A 17,883-nucleotide genomic window follows, 5' to 3' on the forward strand; every position below is an offset into this window, starting at 1 on the left:
GCGGTTTTCCCAGAGGGCCTGGGCTAAGCCTTCCTTCTGCAGGGAGAGTGAGGGGCTGGGGTCAGTGCCAGGGGCGGGAGTGAGTGCCCCTCCTCGGGGGCTGGAGGCGGGCACGGGGCTCTGCCATCTCCCCAGCCCCCTTGGCTGCCCTCCAGCCCCGCCCCTGCCCCCATCAGGGCCCCGGGAGCCAGGGGAGGGGGTGAGGCTGCTAGGTCTTCTGATCACCTGTGTCCCCCTCCCCCAGGGCCTGGGGAGAGGAACTCCGGGTGGGTGGGGGAGGGACTTGCTCCGCCCCCCCCCACCTCCCGAGGTCCTGTTTGCCCTCCATCCCGGGGAGAACTTCATTCATTCATCCATTCGTTCATTCACACCCCCGCTCATTCTACAGCTGGCATTCGTGGGGCACCTGCTATTTTTAGAAGCTGTTTTCTAGATGTTCTTCTACAAGCAGAAGAGACAGACCCTGTCCTGGAGGAGCCAATCGCCATTTAAGTGTTCCTGGAAGCCATGTTTACAAAAAGGTGGAGAGAATCAGATGGGATTAATTGTAACAATTGTGACAGAGCTACACTGTTACTCAGAGCTAAAATCAACCTAAAACGTTTCCCACACCTTGCTGCTTTTTTCTTTCTTTCTTTCTTTCTTTCTTTCTTTCTTTCTTTCTTTCTTTCTTTCTTTCTTTCTTTCTTTCTTCCTTTCTTCCTTTCTTCCTTTCTTCCTTTCTTCCTTCCTTCCTTCCTTCCTTCCTTCCTTCCTTCCTTCCTTCCTTCCTTCCTTCCTTCCTTCCTTTCTTTTAATTAATTTATTTGACAGGCAGAAATACAGATCGAAAAGGAGAGAGAGAGAGATAGAGAGAGATCTTCTATTTGCTGCTTCACTCTCCAAACGGCTGAAATGGCAAGGGCTGGGCCAAGCCAAAGCCAGGAGCTTCTTCCCAGCCTCCCACGTGGGTGCAGGGGCCAGAACACTTGGGCCATCCTCTGCTGCTTTCCCAGGCACATTAGCAGGGAGCTGGATCTGAAGTGGAGCAGCTGAGACTTGAACTGGCACCCGTAAGGGATGGTGAGGCCGCAGGTGGCCCCGTGCTATGTTTCTTGTTTCCAAAAGCCACTGGCGGCGCGCCAGATGTGGCCCGGCCGCATCTCAAGCCGTCGTCTCGTGAGGCTGCTGGCCGCGGCAGTGGGCAGCACAGCTCTGGAGCCAGCAAACCCAGGAAGCAGCAGGTCACGCTGGTGACAACAACAACCCCAGGGAGGGGCTGTGGAGCACGAGAAGGGGTGCGTGGTCAGTGCTGGGCTGGGGAGAAGAGGGCGCAGTCCCAGGACCGCTGGGGGACGTCCTAAGTCCGTATGGGGGTGGGGCCAGGGAGGCCCCTGGGGGACCTGGGGCCAAGGACGGATTCAGGACTTGGGCTTTTCTTGGCATTTCTTCTAGAGGCCGGTCCCCAAGCGCAGCTTTCAGGCCCCCAGGCCCCGGGATTTCCTCTCTGTGAGTCTGTAACACCAGGCTGTCACCGCACGTCTGGGCATGTGTCTCCTGCCCTGGCCCTGAGCCCTTGCCTGGTGGTGTAACTCAGGGAATTCTCGCAGACTGAGCTCTCCAGGAGTCCCCCGATGTCCCCTCCAAGCCACTGTCCTGCCCTCCAGCACGCTCGCCGAGTCCAGCAGGCGCTCCCCTGACGCTCAGGTCACCCGCCCTATCCCAGTGTGGACCCCACAGCATCAAGACCCCTGGGCGAGACCCCACCTTCTGACTGTGATGGCACTGGGCCTGGGTCTCCAGCTCTGCACCCTGGAGATGGGGACAGAAGGTCCTAGGTGGCTGGGAGTGTCCTGTGTGAGCCCCCCCAGCGGGGGTGGGGGGAAGGGCGTCCCTGGCACACCCAGGGCCCGCCCCTGGCGCCCCTGGATTACCCGGGTGTCTGTCCCTGCCAGGCCAGCCTCAAGGCTGCCATTGTCCACATGGTGGGGAGGTGACAGCTGATGGGATTAGGGTTGGCTGTGAGGGACAAGGGCATACCCTGTTATCCGGGCCTCCCTCCTCCACGCCGTGGGCCTGTGCCAGGCAGGGCCAGGCACACCTGCTAGGGCCCCACTGGCTGAGGGAGCACTGGCCTCCTGTCCAGGGCTCTGGCCACACCTTGGACACGTGTGTGACCAGACATGGACCTGCAGACCCCTACACTCACAGACTCGCGGCAGGCTTGCTGACAGGTGCACGCACCAACACACGGATGCTGGGACTCCCAGCCAGCACCCCACAGTGCCCCCGGGCCAGCGCACTGCCTGGGAGACCCTCGGGTGCTTTGTACTTTCCAAATTCTGGATTTTTCACTCTCCATCAGGCAACACTGATCTCGGGGTCTGCCCAGAGCACATGTCTTTCACTGACCGAGGCAGAAACCTACACAGATGTCAAAGAGCCAGCTAAGGAAGAGCGGTGGCGTGAGTCCCAGGGCGAGGACGTGGGCAGAGGCAGTGACGCTGGGAGCTGATCCTCACGGGAGTGTGCGGCTGAAACACCCTCGGCCCAGGTCCGCGCGAGTGAGCCAGGAACATGGACACCAGCGAATGCAGGTGCCCCTCCCCCCCACAGCCCCTGGGCCAGCCCCGCCCCTCCTGGGGCCTTGCACTCAACAGCACAGAGCGCCCCGCTCCTGCTCTTGGCCTCAGGGACCCACCCGTGGCCAACAGTTGTCCCACTGACGGAGATCTGGGCAGTGCACCGAGCACTTTTTTTTTTTTTTTTTTAAATGTTTGTCTATTTGAAAGGCAGATTTACAGAGAGAGAGAGAGATGTCTTCCATCTGCTGGTTCACTCCCCAAGTGGCTGCAACAGCTGGGGCTGGGCCAGGCCCAAGCCAGGAGCCAGGAGCTTCTTCTGGGTCTCCCATGCAGGTGCAGGGGCCTAAGCACTAGAGCCATCCTCTGCTGCCCCGCAGGCCATAGCAGGCAGCTGGATCGGAGGTGGAGCAGCCGGGCCTTGAACCGGCGCCCATGAGATGCCGGCGTCTCAGGTGGAGGCTTAGCCCGCTGCGCCATAGCGCTGGCCCCACTGAGCACTTCCGTGATTTGATTCCTGTCACCCTCACAGCAGGTCATACTGTGGGGAAACAGGCTCAGACTGGTTAAGTGATGGCGCAGGACACACACAGCCTGCTCCGGAGCCAACATTCCCACCCCAGCCCTGCCTCGAGCTCGCTGTTCCACCTCGCTAAGCCCCGGTCTCCCCATCCGGGAAGCGGGCCCAGTCCTCGGCTCCCTCAACTGCTGTGAGGACGTGCTCCTGGGGGCAGGGCTCCCTGGGCAGGCAGCCACCCCAAGATCTGGGGGTGAAGAGCTTGCCCCTTGCTAAACTGAGCGACCTCGGACGAGTGGCCGACCCTGTCAAGTGGGGATGACGCCCTCGTCCTCCCTCCCCACCCCCACAGTTCTCGTGGAGGTTAAAGGACGTGGCACAAGCAAAACCCCGAGCGTGGCATTCAGCAGGTGCTCACCACATGCCCAAGGCCATGCCCACGGCTGCGGCCAGCTTCCCTCCACACCCACCAGAGGGAAGAAATCCACACACCAGTCTGCTACCAAAAAAAGAGAGAGACAGAGGCACCAGGCGTCTGTGAGGGTCTCTCTCCCATTTATTGCCAAGGATGCTGCCCAGGTTTGCCTGCCGCCGCCTTATCACAGACCATGGCCTCTCTGGCTCCTGGGGCGGCTCCTCCATGGGGTGCAGGCTGCTGGTGCTGCGTGGGCGTCCCGCTCCAGTCAGCCCAGCTTCAAGTCCAACACCAGGGCATTCTGGCAGGAGGCAAAAGACCAGCGGTGGGGGCTGGGAAGTGGGGGACGGGGTGGGGGTGGGGGGCCAGGCACAGGAGTGGGCTGGGACTGGCCGGGCCACCAGGGAGGTGATTCAGCAAAGGCTGTAGGAGACCCACCTGTGGCCCGGGGTGCTCCCGTCCCCTCTCTGGGCCCCGATTTTCCCAAGTGTCCCCCAGCATGGGGATATCAGGGAGGAATCGTGCCTGGGGCATGCTAAGCTCAAGGTCTGGCACGCTTCAGAGAGTTCTGGATAAATGGAATTTCCAGGAACTCTGGGAAGACTCCTCATATGCATCGAGCGCCTGCTGTGTGCCTCTGGGTGAATCAGGGCCACAGCTCTAGGAGGTCAAAGGCTATCATTGCCATCCCCATCCTCAGCACAGGAACATGGAGGCCTGGAGAGAGGCGGCCATCTGCCCAGGGTGTCAGAGCAAGAGAGCGACGGGGTCCACATCCTCCCCGGGACCCCTGGCCAAGGAGAGCCTGGGTCTTGGCTCAGGGCATTGGCAGGATTCTACTGGTGGCCACCTGCCCTCCCCAGCCCCTCCCTCTCCAGTTAGAGAGAGCCAGGCTCTTGTTCATCACCCCTGGGTCACAAATCAATGGTTGACGTAGCCTCCCCAGCCCCTCCCCTCACCTCCACTATGTCCAGCTCAGCTAGGTTGTAATTCACCGCCAGAACATCTGGGAGTGGGAACCCAACCTGGAGTACATCTGAGAAAGACAGTGAGAGTCATCTCAGCCCGCCTGCTCTGCAGTTGATTAGGAGTGCCTGTCCTGAGCAGAATGGTGGGAAACAGTGCAGTGCTTGATTGATGATGTCTGCCAGCCGCACAGGCAGAGCAGTCTAGGCTGATCTGCATGTGTTTACATCCCGGTCAAGACTTCACTCAGGGCCTGGGGTCAAGGGTCACAGTCCAAACTGTCTCCAGCCAGGTGAGATTTAGACATTAGCCTCAAAGTTTCAGCAATGAGCAGCCTCTCTCTTTTGGCCTCCCCTATCTGGAGCCAGTGATGGGACTGTCCCGCTTTTGTTGAATGCTTCTTGGCACCTGTGGGAGCCCTCACCATTGACGACTGGGATGTAGGCTTCTTGCAGGTAGTCAGTGATGAAGCCAGTTAATGCCTTCTCCTGGGGGAGAGATGGGAAGAGGCAGCATCCACGCGCCAGCACTCACCCAGCCCAACCCAGCCCAACCCAGCCCGTATTTTCCACCCTCCCTCTGGCTGGGCCTGCAGACCACAGGCATGACAATCAGACACATCAGTCAATTCATTTGTCCAGCCCACATCAGAACCCGGCCCAGCCCTGGCCCTGCTGGCCCGTCAGCCCAGGCCCCTCCCCTCTGCTCCACCCTGTTGGGTAACAAGTGGGGCTCTGAGTGCTGGTGTCAGAGGGAGAATTCAGGAGGCAGGAGGTGGCTCCCTGGACCCCCTCCTGCCCTGCAGAAAACTTGCTCAACCATGCAAGCGCCATCCCTGGGAAAGCACCGCGGCAGGGTTTCCATGAGGGCTAGGCGAGTGTGGGGAAAGCACTGTGCACCGTGAGCCAGGGTCGGGCTCTGCACTGGGCCCTGAGGCCAGAGAGACTCATCGACAGCTCGGCCAACCAAGGGCAGCCTAGGCTACCACCACCCAGGGCGCTGTTCCTACAAATCAACCCATGGTCACAGCCAGGTCCTATCTAGCAGAGGAAGGAGGGACCCAGGGGGGCTAAGGGACTTTGCAGAAGTCACACAGCAACTCTGGAGCCCAAGCCCTTGCCAGGCCTGGCCCTGTGCACCCTGCCTCTGTTCCAGGGCCTCTTCCCTGCAGTCCCCGGGGAGAATGGGCCCAGTCTGGCCCCCGAGCCCGGCCAGGCAGAGGCACCTGGGACACTCACATCGAAGTCGCCGATCGATGAGGTGCCCCGGGACAGGCTCAGTATTCTGCAAAGAAGGGGAAGACGGGTAGGGGTGGGGAAAGTGGCGGGAGCCACTGGCCTTGGCCCTGGAGGCAGGGAATCCCATGCACGCCCTTGCCCTCCTGGAAGCAGGAGTGCTTGCTACAGCCTGCAGCCCAGGGTCATGGCCACTGCTCTAGGCCACCGGGGATGGGCCACTGCCCCTGCCTGCTGGTAGGAAAGTGCCCACACTGTTTCCCACAGCTCAGACTGGGGGGGCTCACCTGTGCCTCATCTCACTGGGCTTGGCTCCACCCTCTGGGTCCCCAGGCCTGCCGTTCCTGCCCCAGGCCGGCCACGCAAAAGTTTATGGCCCAGCCGCAGTCTCCTGGCGGACCTGGAGTGGCAGCCCCACCTCCTGCACAGCCCCTGGGAGGCACTGAGGGATCCTGGCAGTGTCGCCGGCAACTGGTGGCCTCACCCTCTGTTCCTATAACAGCCCTCCATTTTCTACTCATGTTCCTAGTTGTTCAGAGGGGCTGGACCCAGAGCCCCTCGGGTGAACATAAGACCCACGCCTGGCTGGTCAGAGCATTCCATCTCACGGTCACAGCGACTGGTTTGGATGTAGTCATGTGACCCAGGCTAGACTCCCCCACCCCCAAGCCTGGGCAATTTTGTTAATCACTGGACCAAGAGGCTTCTCTTGTCGGGATGATGCTGCATCCCGTGGGGACCGTTAGCCTGAGAACTAGCCAGCAAAGTGAACAGGAAAGGCACAGGCAGGAGGAAGACAGACACTGAGAACGCTGTGTGCCTGGATCCAACCATGCCTGAAGGCGGACCTACCTCTAGAGTTTCCAATCATGGAGATAAAAGACTCTCTTTGGAGCTTAAGGCAGCTGGAGTTGGGATTCTGCCAGCCTAGTACAAGTCTGACTGTCTATTAAGGCGCATAGCGGGGTTTGTGAGCAGTCGGAGGGAAGGCAAGGGTGTGTCAGTCCCTGCCTCCCAGGGTGTGGCTCATGGCTACAATGGCTGCAGCCTGTGCTGCACACGTAGTGAACTCCACAAAGGCTAGGGAAGGCTTCCTGGAGGAGGCAGCCCTGGAGCTGGGCCCTGACTCTCCAGTGGCATTCAGACAGCACTGGTGGAAGTCTGTTTCTGGAGAAGGGGCCAGGGACCTGCGGCCACACCCCCGTGAAAGAGCCTGGAGGAAGAGTGAGGGCAGAGGTGGGAGAACTTGGAAGGCCTTGAGCCTGGCTAGGGTTTGAGACCGGATCCGGCAGACAGTGAGAGCCACTGGGGGGGGGGGGGGGCAGAGCATCCTGGGCGTGTGGGCCACGCTGGGTGGCATGGGGAGGGCCATGCAGGGGTTGCGGGGACCAGCAGGGGCCAGCAGACTCCTACCTGCCCAGAGAGGTGGCCATCCGCAGCCGGTTCCCGCGCACCGAGTACTGGATTCTCAGGTTGAAGTGCTGGTGCCGGGCAGGAAGCCGAGAGAAGACAGGGAGGCCCCCCGCTCAGGGCTGGCAGAGCCAGACTCCCCAGTACCACTGCCGGGGCAGCACAGGGGGCCTCCTCTCCACCCATCCCCCAAGCCAGGCTCCTTGTCCTGGGCCAGGGCCAAGCTCTCCCCTCCCCGCCAAATACCAGGCCCCGTGGCCGGCCGGCCCTGGGACTCAGCATGGCATCGCTCCAGGCCTTTGCATCCTGCAACCTCTGCCCGGGGTGTCCTCCACCCCCAGCCTTCCCCGGCCAGATCCTGACTAGGCTTCCAACATAACCCAGCTGTCATCACCTCTTCTGGGATGTCCTCTGTGATTTACCCAGCCTGGCTCTGGTCTCTCCGGCTCCCAGAGTCCCCTCACTGCCCCAGTGGGTGTGAATGGAAGAGAGGGAGCAGGGCTGACCCCCCATTGTGGGTGAGGCGCGTCCCACTCACAGCTTCCAGGAGGAAGAGGGACGCAGGGGGCTTGCCCCGCCCCCGGGCGGCGAACAGCTCCAGGGTGCCGTGGAGGTGCAGCAGGCTCCTGCCTGACTTGATGGTGACCTTGGGTGGCTTGTTTATTCTGATCTGGGTCACCAAGGGCTTTGGCTTGGGATAGGCCTCTGCCACCTACAGAAAGCAGACACTGGCTCAGGGCCGGTCCTTAGCCTGGTGGCTTCTGCCGAAACCAGGAGCCCCCGTGAGCCAGGTGGCTCCTGCCTGGATGCAGGAAGTAGAGAGGCAAGAGCAGGTGTCTGTGTGTGAGGAAGTGACAGAGCGCGCCATCGCTGCCCCTGTGCCGGGCTGGGGAAGGCTGCCTGCTGAGCTCCTCCGGGGCTGGGCCCAGGGAGCAAGTCAAGACCTTCCCACACTGGACAAGGGGCACGTGGCACGCAGCAGCTGCCTCCTGGTCTTTCTCTTTGGACTAGAGAACAGGGCAGGGCCGGGGGTGGGGACCATGGGCAGTCGGGGTGCTCACGTCTGGGATGAAGGCAGCCAGGGTCTCCGTAGTTTGCGGGGGAAGCTCACCCACCTCCAAAGGAAACGTCAAGGTTAGGATCACCAAAGCCCCCCGGCCCGATGCGTCCTAGCAGACACTTTCCCAACTACCTGAGACCCCCGCTTTGAGACTCCTTTCGTCATAGCACTTAGCACTCGGGGCTTAAGCTGATGAGAGCGTCCGGGTAGCCCAGACTGTGGCTGACGCATTCCAAGCCCCACAGCTCTTCACACAAGGCCACATGCTGAGAGAACGTTAGATGGAAAAGAAGCGAGACAGACAGGATAGTGGGTAGTTGCAGTGGATGAGAGGGGGGTGGCTGGACAAATTCATGGATGGAGAGGTAGCTGGATGAGGAAAATGGATTAACAGCAAATGGGGAGGAGGATGAACGGACAGGCGGATGGGTGGGTAGGTGGGTGAATAGGCAGGTGGGTGAATAGGCAGGTGGGTGAATAGGCAGGTGAGTGGGTGGTAGATGTTTTACGAGTGGGTGGATGGATGGATGATGGGTGGGAGGGTGGGTGGTGGGTGGGTAGAGGTATCGGGGTACATGGATGGATGAGGTGTGCATAGATGAGTGGGTGGATGGATGGATGAAAGGCATGATGGGTAGGAGGGTGGGTAGCTGGGAAGATGGTGAAACGGGATGATGGAAAGGAAGAGAAGGCATGGGGTTGATGAGGAAAGGGTGGATGGGAGGTGTACGCAGGGGGTGTAAGTGAACGGATGGGAGGACCTCTGAGATCCGTGAGGGATGGAGGGACACACGGGTGGGCAGTTGGACGGATGGCTGGCTGGCTGAGTGAGTAGAGGGCAGCTCATGGAGAGGTGGATGGATGCAGGGGTGGTTGTGGGTTGATGGCAGATGCATCGACTCACCCATTCGCCCGGGCAGGCCCTGTTCTGTGTTGTGTGGGTGTGTGGAGGGATGGATGGATGCTTGTTGGAGGGGTAGAACCGGGTCTCGAGTGCATGGTAGCTGATATGCGAGCACACAGAGGATGGTGGACAAGGGGAGGCTGGGAGATGGCCAAGGCACGTGAGATGGAGGCTGTGCAGACAGTGGGTGTCCAGATGAGGCCATGGTGGTTATGCAGCCAGAGGGATGGGGGCGGGGCGGGGAGCAGTGAACCGATGCTAGAAGCTCATGCCAGTGCTGCCGCCTCCCAGACCTGCGATGCCCACAACCCCAGGACTGTTCTCAACATGGACAGGCTGGGCAGGACCTGCTGTGCCAGGACAGAGCCGACAGCGCCAGGGCACCGCGGGGCTCACCTTCCTCTCCGGGACACTGGCGTCCAAGGACTCCTGCAGCAGGGCCAGCTGGCGGGTGAGGAAGGCGGCGGACAGCAGCAGCTGGGAGGAGCCTTCAGCGTAGCCCTCGGGGAGCACCGGGGGCTCCTCGCTCTCAGCAGCAACCTTGATGGCTCCGCCCTCCGGCCGCTGCACCACGGGCTGTGGGACAGCAGCAGGGCTGTGAGGGCAGGGGCTGTGGGTGGGTCTCCGGGCCCCAAAGGCACGGGCTCAAATCAGGTCCGCAAGTCACACAGAGCGTGAGGCCGAGGGGCTGGAGACCGCCGCCTCTCCCAGGGCACTGCAGGTGGGAGACCGAGGCCGAGGGGCCAGGGTGGGAGGGGCAGTCACCACTCCACAGCTGGTGTCTCCTGGGGCCGCTCAGGGAACCTCGGCTGGCCCGACCTGCTGATTGGAGCCCTCACTTATCCAGAATGCGATTTCTGCTTCATTTGCAGCCGGAAGGGGGAGCGGCCCACTGAGGGGGGGGGAGGGCCTGAGAAGACTTCCTGTGAGGGGCTCCTGAGGAAGGCTCTTCCCGCGCCCCCCCAACACCTGGGCCCTGGAGACCTGGAGGAGGCCTGGCCAAGCCCTCCGCACTGCGGGCCCCCGGGCTATGCACCACGGGGCGAGCCACTCGTGAGAAGCAAGCAGCCATGGACTCACGAGGGGACTCAAGGCTCACGAGTGGGGCAGAAAGGAGGCCCCCCGGGCCCGCCCGCCTCCACAGCCCTGTCCAGCAACGTTGCCTGCGAGCCTGGGACCCCAGCCCCTGGTGGCCCTCGGCACTCACGCTGAAGTCCACCTCGATGTAGCTGGCTGTGGTGATCGGCGAGGCTGCTAGCGCGTATCTGACGGTGCCCGCCTGGCCTACGGGCATGGGGTCTGCGCCGAGAGGGTCTCTACTCAGGGAAGTGCCAACCCCAGGCGTCCCTAGGAGCTAGCTCTGCCCCTTGTGTGGCCCAAGGCAAACTGCCCAGCCTCTCTGGGCCTCGGGAGCGCCAGCAGAACGGCCTGGAAAGCACAGGGTCCCCCCGGGGTCTTGCAGCAGACGGCCGGGGTCCGCACGGTGGCCTGCGACCCACACACAGGCAGGGGGAGACTCGGGGGAAGGACTGACTCTGCCCAGCCACGCTGCTGGGGATGCCGGCTGGCTTTCTTCCCTTCCCACCGCTGGGATTTCCTCCCTCCCACACTGGCGAGCCCTGGGGACCCCGAGTGATGGAGGCAGCAGATGGCCCAGCAAAGCAGAGCTGGGTCTGCCCGCAGCAAGGCAGCCACATCCTGGGCGCTCGGGGGCGCAGCCTGGGACAGGGGACGGAGGACAGTGTGACGCCCACACCCCTCTAATCCCCAGGCAGGGCCGGAAGCAGACCCTTGAATGGGGAGTGGGCTTCAGGGCTGACCCCTCTCAATGTCTGTGTGTAGGGGCACGGTGTCCCTGGGGTTCCACTCACCACTCAGGTGGTCCCACTTCCTGTTCACGTACACCAGGACGGCGTCAATGGCGGGGCACAGCTGGAACAGAGGAGGCCCTGGGCTGAATGTGTCTCCCCAGGGAGGGTCTCACCCCTCACAGGACAGTGGGCTCCACTGGGAGTCCCAAGGACACAGGGAGCTATGGGGAAACTGAGGCCCCACATCACACAGATGGTCTTTGGCAGAACCTGTGCTAGCGTCCAGTCAGTGAGGACGGGGAAGCAGAGTGGGCAAGCTCTGGTGTGCAGGCCGGTGTTTCCCAGCTTGTGCTCATGGCAGACATCACTAGATGATCGCAGCACTTCCTCCCACTGAGCCAGCCACACTCAACCCATGAGGCAATGGGGGCTGGGTGCTTGCACTCACCAGGCTCGGGAGGACTTTGTGCAGGGTGCTGTCCAGGAACTTCTTGACCATCTTGGGCAGCATGCTGGGTGGGCAGGACACACAGGGCCACGCGGAGGAAAGTCGGGCTCAGCAGCGGGACGCTGAGGCCGTGCGATGCGGCCCCGCCCCGCCCCGCCCCCGCCCCGCAGCCCTCACTTGCTGGGCAGGTTGGTCTTCACGCTGACCAGGGTGATCTCGCAGCCCTCACTGCTGAACACGGGCAGCCCCGTCTCCTGCGCCTGCGCCAGCCGGTTGGTGGCCGTGATGTTCAGGACTATGATGATCTCCATGTTCCCGCCCATGAAGCTGCAGGACACCATGGACGTCTCTGCCCCCAGGGTCACCGTCCCACTGGGGGCCTCCTCTTGTCCCACAGTCTCAGCAGTAGCAGAGGGGAAGGGCGGGGACCGTTCCCACAGGAACAGAGCAGGGCTGGCGTCTGCCCATGGTCACACAACCAGCCTGTCGCCTCCCCTTGTGCTTGTGTGAGCTCCTACACATCCTTCAGAACCCGCTCAGCGGTCATCTTTCTCCAAAGCCTTTTGTGACCCCCCACTCAGCCCAGTGCTTCCTTGGTCCCAGCCCAGTCATTTGGTCTGTGACTGCTAAGGTCTGGCTCCCAGCCCAGGTGGGAGCCAGGTCTACACCTCCAGCCCCAGCAGGCAGCTGGTACATGGTGCTCGCCAGGGTGAGCCAGGGTGGCCACCCCCCACCCCTCCTCTGCCCCCTCACCTCTTGCCAGTGATGGTCATGCCCGTGGACACACACTGGGAGATGCCCACTCCGGGCACGAAGTTCAGCGTGATGACAGGCAGCAGGACATCCTTCACCTTCATACTGGGGGGCACAGGCACCACCGTGAGGATGGAGCAGGGCAGACCCTGGCCCTCACCTGCTCCTCTGCTGCCTTGCTAGGTGGCCCTGGGAAACGCCCCCCTCCACGCACAGGGTAAGCCTGCCCCATGGGGCTGTCGTGAACAACAAACAAAAAATCAGTTTGCATGCAGGAAGCAATCGTCTTCCAGGTGGAGCCCGTGGCTGACCTGACCTTGGCCCTCAGTTTCCCCAGCAGCAAAGTGGGGCTGTGCTCAGATCAGGCCGCTCACCGGGGGCACTCCTGATACTCTGCAGTGGGAGGCTTCCTGTGCAGAGTGTTGAGTGGCGTCTCTGATCTCAACCCTCTAGACACCGGGAGTGCTCCCCACTCCCCTGTAAGTCCTGACAGCTAAAAACGTCCCCCTGGGGGCAAAATCGCCCTGGCTGAGAAGCCCCAGTTGAGAGCCAGGATAACAGACGTGACTCGTATACCTCCATCTGCTCATCCTACGCTCTTGGCAGGCATTGCTAATTGAGCACAGTTCCATTTCCTGCTCAGTCCTGATAGTGTCTCAGAACCCTCCCCGGCTGTCCCAGGCAGCCCCAACCAATCAATCCAGCATGGCATGAGGCACCGATTTCCTCCTGTCATTAGATGCTTGTGATTGCTTCTCCGCGCCATTTTTGAGGATGTTCAATTTAATATGCACATTCAAGAAGCTCCCACGGCAGGCCAGGAGGTGCCGTTCGACTTTGCACCCTCACTTCCTCCTCAAAATGACCCTGCTCCCAAGAGGACAGGAAGTGCCCCCAGGGGCTGGCAGAGGAGGCCCAGGCAGCACAGGGAGAGTCCCACCCCCAACCTCGCTCTCCCCTCCCCCGCAGCCCCTCCCACATCACTTCTCACTTGGTGATGCCCTTGATGGGTTTCATCCCCGGCTGGGGCTTGCCCGCCTCTGCCGCCATCTTTTCCAGGATGTGGCTCTCATCCATCGCGGTCTGCACCTCTGTGGGGGAGGGGATCCAGAAAGACACGTGGCATGGCTGCCCCTGCTCCTCTGGGCAGTGCCAGGGACGCAGCATTGAGTCCTGGCAGCCCCTACCCTCCTCCCGCAGCCCCGAGAGCCACGGTGGGCTGGGCACGAGCAGCGGGGACAACCACATAAGCGGTCTAGGCCAGGAAAGGAAGCTGAGGAGGGCTCCCAGGAGGAGGTGACATCTCCCTCAGTCCTTGAAGTAGGAGTCGGAAGTCTCCCCAGGAAGAACCCTGGGTGGAGGGCACAGCGCGTGCATAGGTGGGAGAGGGGAGGGTGGTGGCTGGAGCCAGGAGCTGGGAGCCTGGCAAGAGGCGGGGCGGTTTGCAGACCTGAGTGGTTGGGGATGGCTCTGAGGCTCGTCCAGGTGCAGAGTCTGGACTGGAAGCGCAGCCCCGCCCCGCCCCTGCGCCCAGCGGGGAGGACTCTCCCCCCCGCCCCGTCACTGGGGTGCCCCCCCCCGCCCCGTGTCCTGCGCTGGTGGCGCCAGCACAGGGGCTGGCGGCTTGCAAGTGGAAAATGAATTCTACTATGGTGCCCCCAGGCACTTGGGGCCATCGTCGGCTGCCCCCCGGGTGTGCGGTGGGAAGCTGGGTCGGGAGCGGAGCTGGCATTCAAACAAACCCGGGCACGGGTGGGTGCATCCCAAGCGAGGCTCAACCACTTGGCCAAACGCCTGCCCCATGCCCCTCCCACCTGTGGCCACTGACCCCTGCCTTTGGGGCCAAGGGACGCCACCCCGAGAGGAGTATTTCCAGCCCTGGCTCTAACTTGCAGACTGGCTCATCTCTGGGCCTCAGTTTGCCCTCTCTGTGCAGTGGGGGGATAGCACTACACTGCTTATAGACTGACTGTGCGGCTCACGGGCTGTTCAAGGCCGGCAGCCCCCGCCCCGTGCACCCCTCCAGCCCCCACCCGGGCGCGCAGGCTCACCGCGGTTCAGGACGCCCATGCCCAGCCGCAGCAGCGCCCCCGGCTCGGCTCGGGTGCCGGTCAGCAGGCCGCAGAGCGCCACACACAGGATCCGCAGCATGGCTCCGCCTGTGCCGAGGGGCCCGAATCGGGTGCAGCCCACCAGGCCCAGGCCCATGCGCAGGGCAGAGCGAGCCCCCTGGAGGCTGTCGGGGGCCCAGGAGCCTCTGCCTCAGCAAGGGCAGCGCTTACGGTGACTGCCTTCCCCGGAGGGCTCCCCGGCTCAGGAGGCCCCCTAGGCCTCCGGTTTCCCAGGGTTGTGGGGTGCTCCGAGCAGCCCACAGCAGCAGGTCATAGAAGCTCCTGAGTCCAAGTGTGGTTTGGGGCCAGGGCATGCTGGAGCCACAGAGGAGGTTCCAACCTTGCCCTGTCTCCCGGAGCCCCCGCTGCAGTGGAGGGGGCACCCTGACACCAGCCAATAGCACCCCTCTCCCCGGCTCAGCCTCACTGCCTTGTGGAGCCCCCGAATCGCAACTCAGAGCCATTGAAAGTCTCTTGAGACATTGTTTCACCAGTGGGGAAACTGAGGCACACCTAGGGTCTCCTAGCCAGTGAATGGCAAACCAAATAAGGGCCCCCACCCCAGACCCTCAGCAGTCCCCAGGAAAGCCTTCTCTGACCCCTGACACTGCCCCCCGCCCCGTCCCTCCCTCCCTCCTGCTTACCAAGCCCTGGAGGTCGCTCACGCAGCGGCCGAGTGAGTGCGGGAGCTGAGCCTGCGGTGGCGCAGTGGGGAGACTTCCAGCTGGCGCTCTGCAGACAGCGGGCTCAGGCCCTGAGCTCCCCTAAGACACAAACTAACGGTGCCCCTCCCCGTGGGCACGCCTGCCTGTCTGAGCCCGTGCCCTCATTCATTCATTCATTCTCCACGTACTGAGAGCCTGCTCTGCACCAAGCACGCTCCAGGGCGTCCTCCGGAATCCGAAAGGCGGGGTGCAGGGGGCAGATGAGAAGCCAGAAAGGGGCGGGGGTACAGAGGCGGAGGGGGACCCTGGGGAGGAGGTGCTCAGGCTGAGAGTGAAAAGGAGCCGGGGACACTGGGCCAACAGCGCGGGCGAAAGCGTCGGCCACCTCTCTCGCACCCCTGCCCACTTTGAGCATCCATTTGGACGGGAGAGCAGCAGTCACAGTACTTCCCGCAGCACGGGGCTGCAGGCCTGTGCCCGCTCCCAGGGCCAAAGCGCTCGGACACTCGTCCCCAGGGGCCTCGTGGAGCTCTGTGCCGGGGCGGCAGAGCTGGAAGGGCTTGGCGAAGGGCTCCCCGGCAGGAAGACTGAGCGCCACCCCCGTCTCCCCATTCCCAGCCCCCCAGGTCCAAACCCAGGCCCCTGGTGGGATAAAAGGTGGCTTGGGGTGACAAGGCTCTGCCCCTGCTTTGTAGCACACCTGACCCCCACCATGCGTCACCTGCGTGCCCCCTCCCCCCTCAGGCTCACCTGGCCCCGCTTCAGAGCTCACAGCTTGAACCTGACCCTGGCCATGACCCCTGCCAACAAGGAAGGGGTCCCCACTGTGCCCCCTTTGCTCGTTCTTCCTCCTCCAGCTGGAGTCCCGTGCTCCTACCTGCGCCGCCCGCCCCAGCTGACCAACGGCGCTCTGAGCTCCCGCCCGGCAGAGCCTCAGCCTCAGCCCTTCCCTAGGTCTTTCCTAGGTCCCGGCACCTGCAGCCTGTTACCTGCGAGGTGGGGGAGCCCTGGGCAGGTCAGGCCACAGAGCCAAGCCCTCGTTCTGGCTGTGTGACCTCAGCGAGCCCCTTTCCCTCTCTGGACCTCTGTTTCTTCATCTGCGAAATGATGGTACTGGACCCTCTTTAGGATAAGTTCCCCAGGCAGGGGCTGCCCTTACCTTGCTGAGCTCGGGACGTCCCACAGAGGCCGGGCCCCCAGGACGAGGAAGCCCTTATATTCAGGAGCCCGATTAGTGCTTGGTAGTTAAGGGTTTACTAAGGCCCAGATAATCATCTCGAGACCCACAGGCGGGAGCCCGGGGCTCACGTGACCTATCAGTCTGTTCCAACGTAAATAGCATAGAGGGCGAGGGCAGCCGCCAAGGACGGGTACTGCGGACAGGATGTGGCTGCCGAGCCAGGCACCAGTGCCCACGCTGTCCCCTCTCCCGGGTCCAGCACCTCCCGCAAGGCTGGGCACACAGCAGGCGTGCATGCAGCCCTTCAACAAGCACTTATTGAGCACCTACTGTGTGCCAGGCCTGTCGAGGTGCAGGGGTGATCACGGTGAACCAGGCAGTGGGGTTCCCCCCGAGGGGGACCGTGGGCGCTCCCCAGATCTCCAGCCACACCCTTCCCACCCCTGGGGGATGGGACAGAGAGCAGAAACAGGGTGATCCTTGGTGCCAGCCATCCTGCGAGGGGGGACGTTGGGGCTCATGCCAGCGGGCAAGCAGAGCCACTCTGCAGGGCAGGAGCGGGTGTGGCAGCCGGGCACTGAGAGGCGTGGACTGGACGCATCGGGCGCACAGGAAGAACAGCGGGTGTGGGACGGCAGGAGAGGCCTGTTGAGTTCAGGAATCTGAGTCCCGCCCCCTGCCACGGAGCCTCACGAAACATGTGGCCGCAGCAGCTCCTCTGGCCTCCATGGCCGCTGGTTCATCCCCTTTGTGCTGGGGAGAGGGGCAGCGCTCTGATGCTGACAACAGCAGCAGCAGCAGGGCCCAGTGGCCATGCCCTTGACCTGGGCCCGGCAGGGTGCTCCTTGCTGGACAGGCACTAGCCCGCTGAATCCTCAGAGCTGGCCTGGGAGGTGGGCACTTCGGCGATTGCCTCCATTTCAGACAGAGACTGAGGCTGAGTGCTCACCATGTGCCCAAGGGCACACAGCGCATGACGGGCACAGCGGGGCTTCCCAAGCTGGTGTGCAGAGGGACCCCAGGACTCCAGACCCCAGATGAGGACTGCCGGGGTGTCCCCAGCGGAGCCTCTGCCGCCTCTCTCTCTCCGGCCGCTGCCCCAGGACTGTCCTGGGGGCTCCCTGCCACCGTTCCAGCTCTGCCCGACCTTCCAGGAGCAGCTGGGGCTCGGGGGGCCAGGAGACCGCGGCAGCCCGGAAGCTCGGGGTCAGCCTTTCGCTTCCCTCTGACCCTCTGGGGAGTTCACTCGGAACTCTGTAAGCTCCTGTGGGTTTCAGCCTTGTGGGGGGACCACTGTCCCCCTCAGCAGCCAGTGCTCAGCAGGCACCTCACCCCGTGATTCCAGGGTGTCCCCTGGGGATCGGGTCAGCTGTCTTTGGGCAGATCACGGCTGCCTTCTGGATTGGGAACTTGACCTGAGCATTTTTCTCCCCCTCCTCTTCGAAGAACTCAAAGAATAGAATTAGGCACATTGTGGGCAAGGTCTGGAAGGTTGGAAAAAGTAACTGAATAAATGGATGGATGGAGGTAGGGATGGATGGATTGGACATAAAGCATAGACTGACAGATGGAAGGACAGACAGACATATAGATGGATAGACAGGTGGATGGATGGATGTATGGATGGATGGGTGGATGGATGATTGGCTAAGTGGTGGATGGGCAGATGGATAGATGGGCGGACGGACAGATGGATGGGTGGTTGGATAAGTGGATGGACAGACAGATGGTGCTATAGTTTGGCTCCACTCAACTTCATGCTGAGGCTTTATTCCACAGTGGGACAGTATTGGGAGGTTGGAGATATGGGGTGTGTTCGAGTCCCGCCACAAATGGATTGAGTGAGT

General features: G+C 62.3%; 1 protein-coding gene across 6 annotated transcripts; it reads right to left on the reverse strand.

Moving 5' to 3' along the window:
• Positions 1-3,614: 3,614 nt before the first annotated feature.
• Positions 3,615-17,614, reverse strand: BPIFB6 (BPI fold containing family B member 6). Of its 6 annotated transcripts, XM_089307177.1 has the most exons (17): positions 16,016-17,614; positions 14,836-15,161; positions 14,132-14,239; positions 13,072-13,171; positions 12,081-12,185; positions 11,505-11,654; positions 11,328-11,391; positions 10,940-11,000; positions 10,276-10,367; positions 9,465-9,644; positions 8,166-8,219; positions 7,643-7,816; positions 7,108-7,175; positions 5,698-5,743; positions 4,884-4,947; positions 4,453-4,529; positions 3,615-3,794 (listed from the first exon to the last, which is right to left on the reverse strand). In XM_089307177.1, exons 3-17 carry the CDS (start codon positions 14,229-14,231, stop codon positions 3,762-3,764), a joined length of 1,368 nt encoding a protein of 455 aa, XP_089163303.1. In that variant the 5' UTR covers positions 14,232-14,239; positions 14,836-15,161; positions 16,016-17,614; the 3' UTR covers positions 3,615-3,761. The 6 variants fall into 6 exon arrangements, with proteins under 6 accessions (XP_089163303.1, XP_089163304.1, XP_089163302.1 ...); XM_089307178.1 differs by lacking the exon at positions 14,836-15,161; XM_089307176.1 differs by having other exon boundaries at positions 15,045-17,614.
• Between the last annotated feature and the right edge of the window lie 269 nt (positions 17,615-17,883).

Source organism: Oryctolagus cuniculus, chromosome 11 (assembly GCF_051225735.1).
Source record: "Oryctolagus cuniculus isolate XC-2025 breed Fujian yellow rabbit chromosome 11, ASM5122573v1, whole genome shotgun sequence".
Lineage (NCBI taxonomy): Eukaryota > Metazoa > Chordata > Mammalia > Lagomorpha > Leporidae > Oryctolagus > Oryctolagus cuniculus.

Bases quoted from the DNA above. Each gene is read 5' to 3' on its own strand.
- BPIFB6 (XM_089307174.1), bottom strand. From the start codon at position 14,288: ATGGGCCTGGGCCTGGTGGGCTGCACCCGATTCGGGCCCCTCGGCACA. The intron at 11,392-11,504 runs GTGAGGGCTGCG...CTGCCCACCCAG, and splicing joins AAGACCAACCTGCCCAGCAA to CATGCTGCCCAAGATGGTCA. The intron at 10,368-10,939 runs GTGAGTGGAACC...CTCTCGGCGCAG, and splicing joins GAAGTGGGACCACCTGAGTG to ACCCCATGCCCGTAGGCCAG.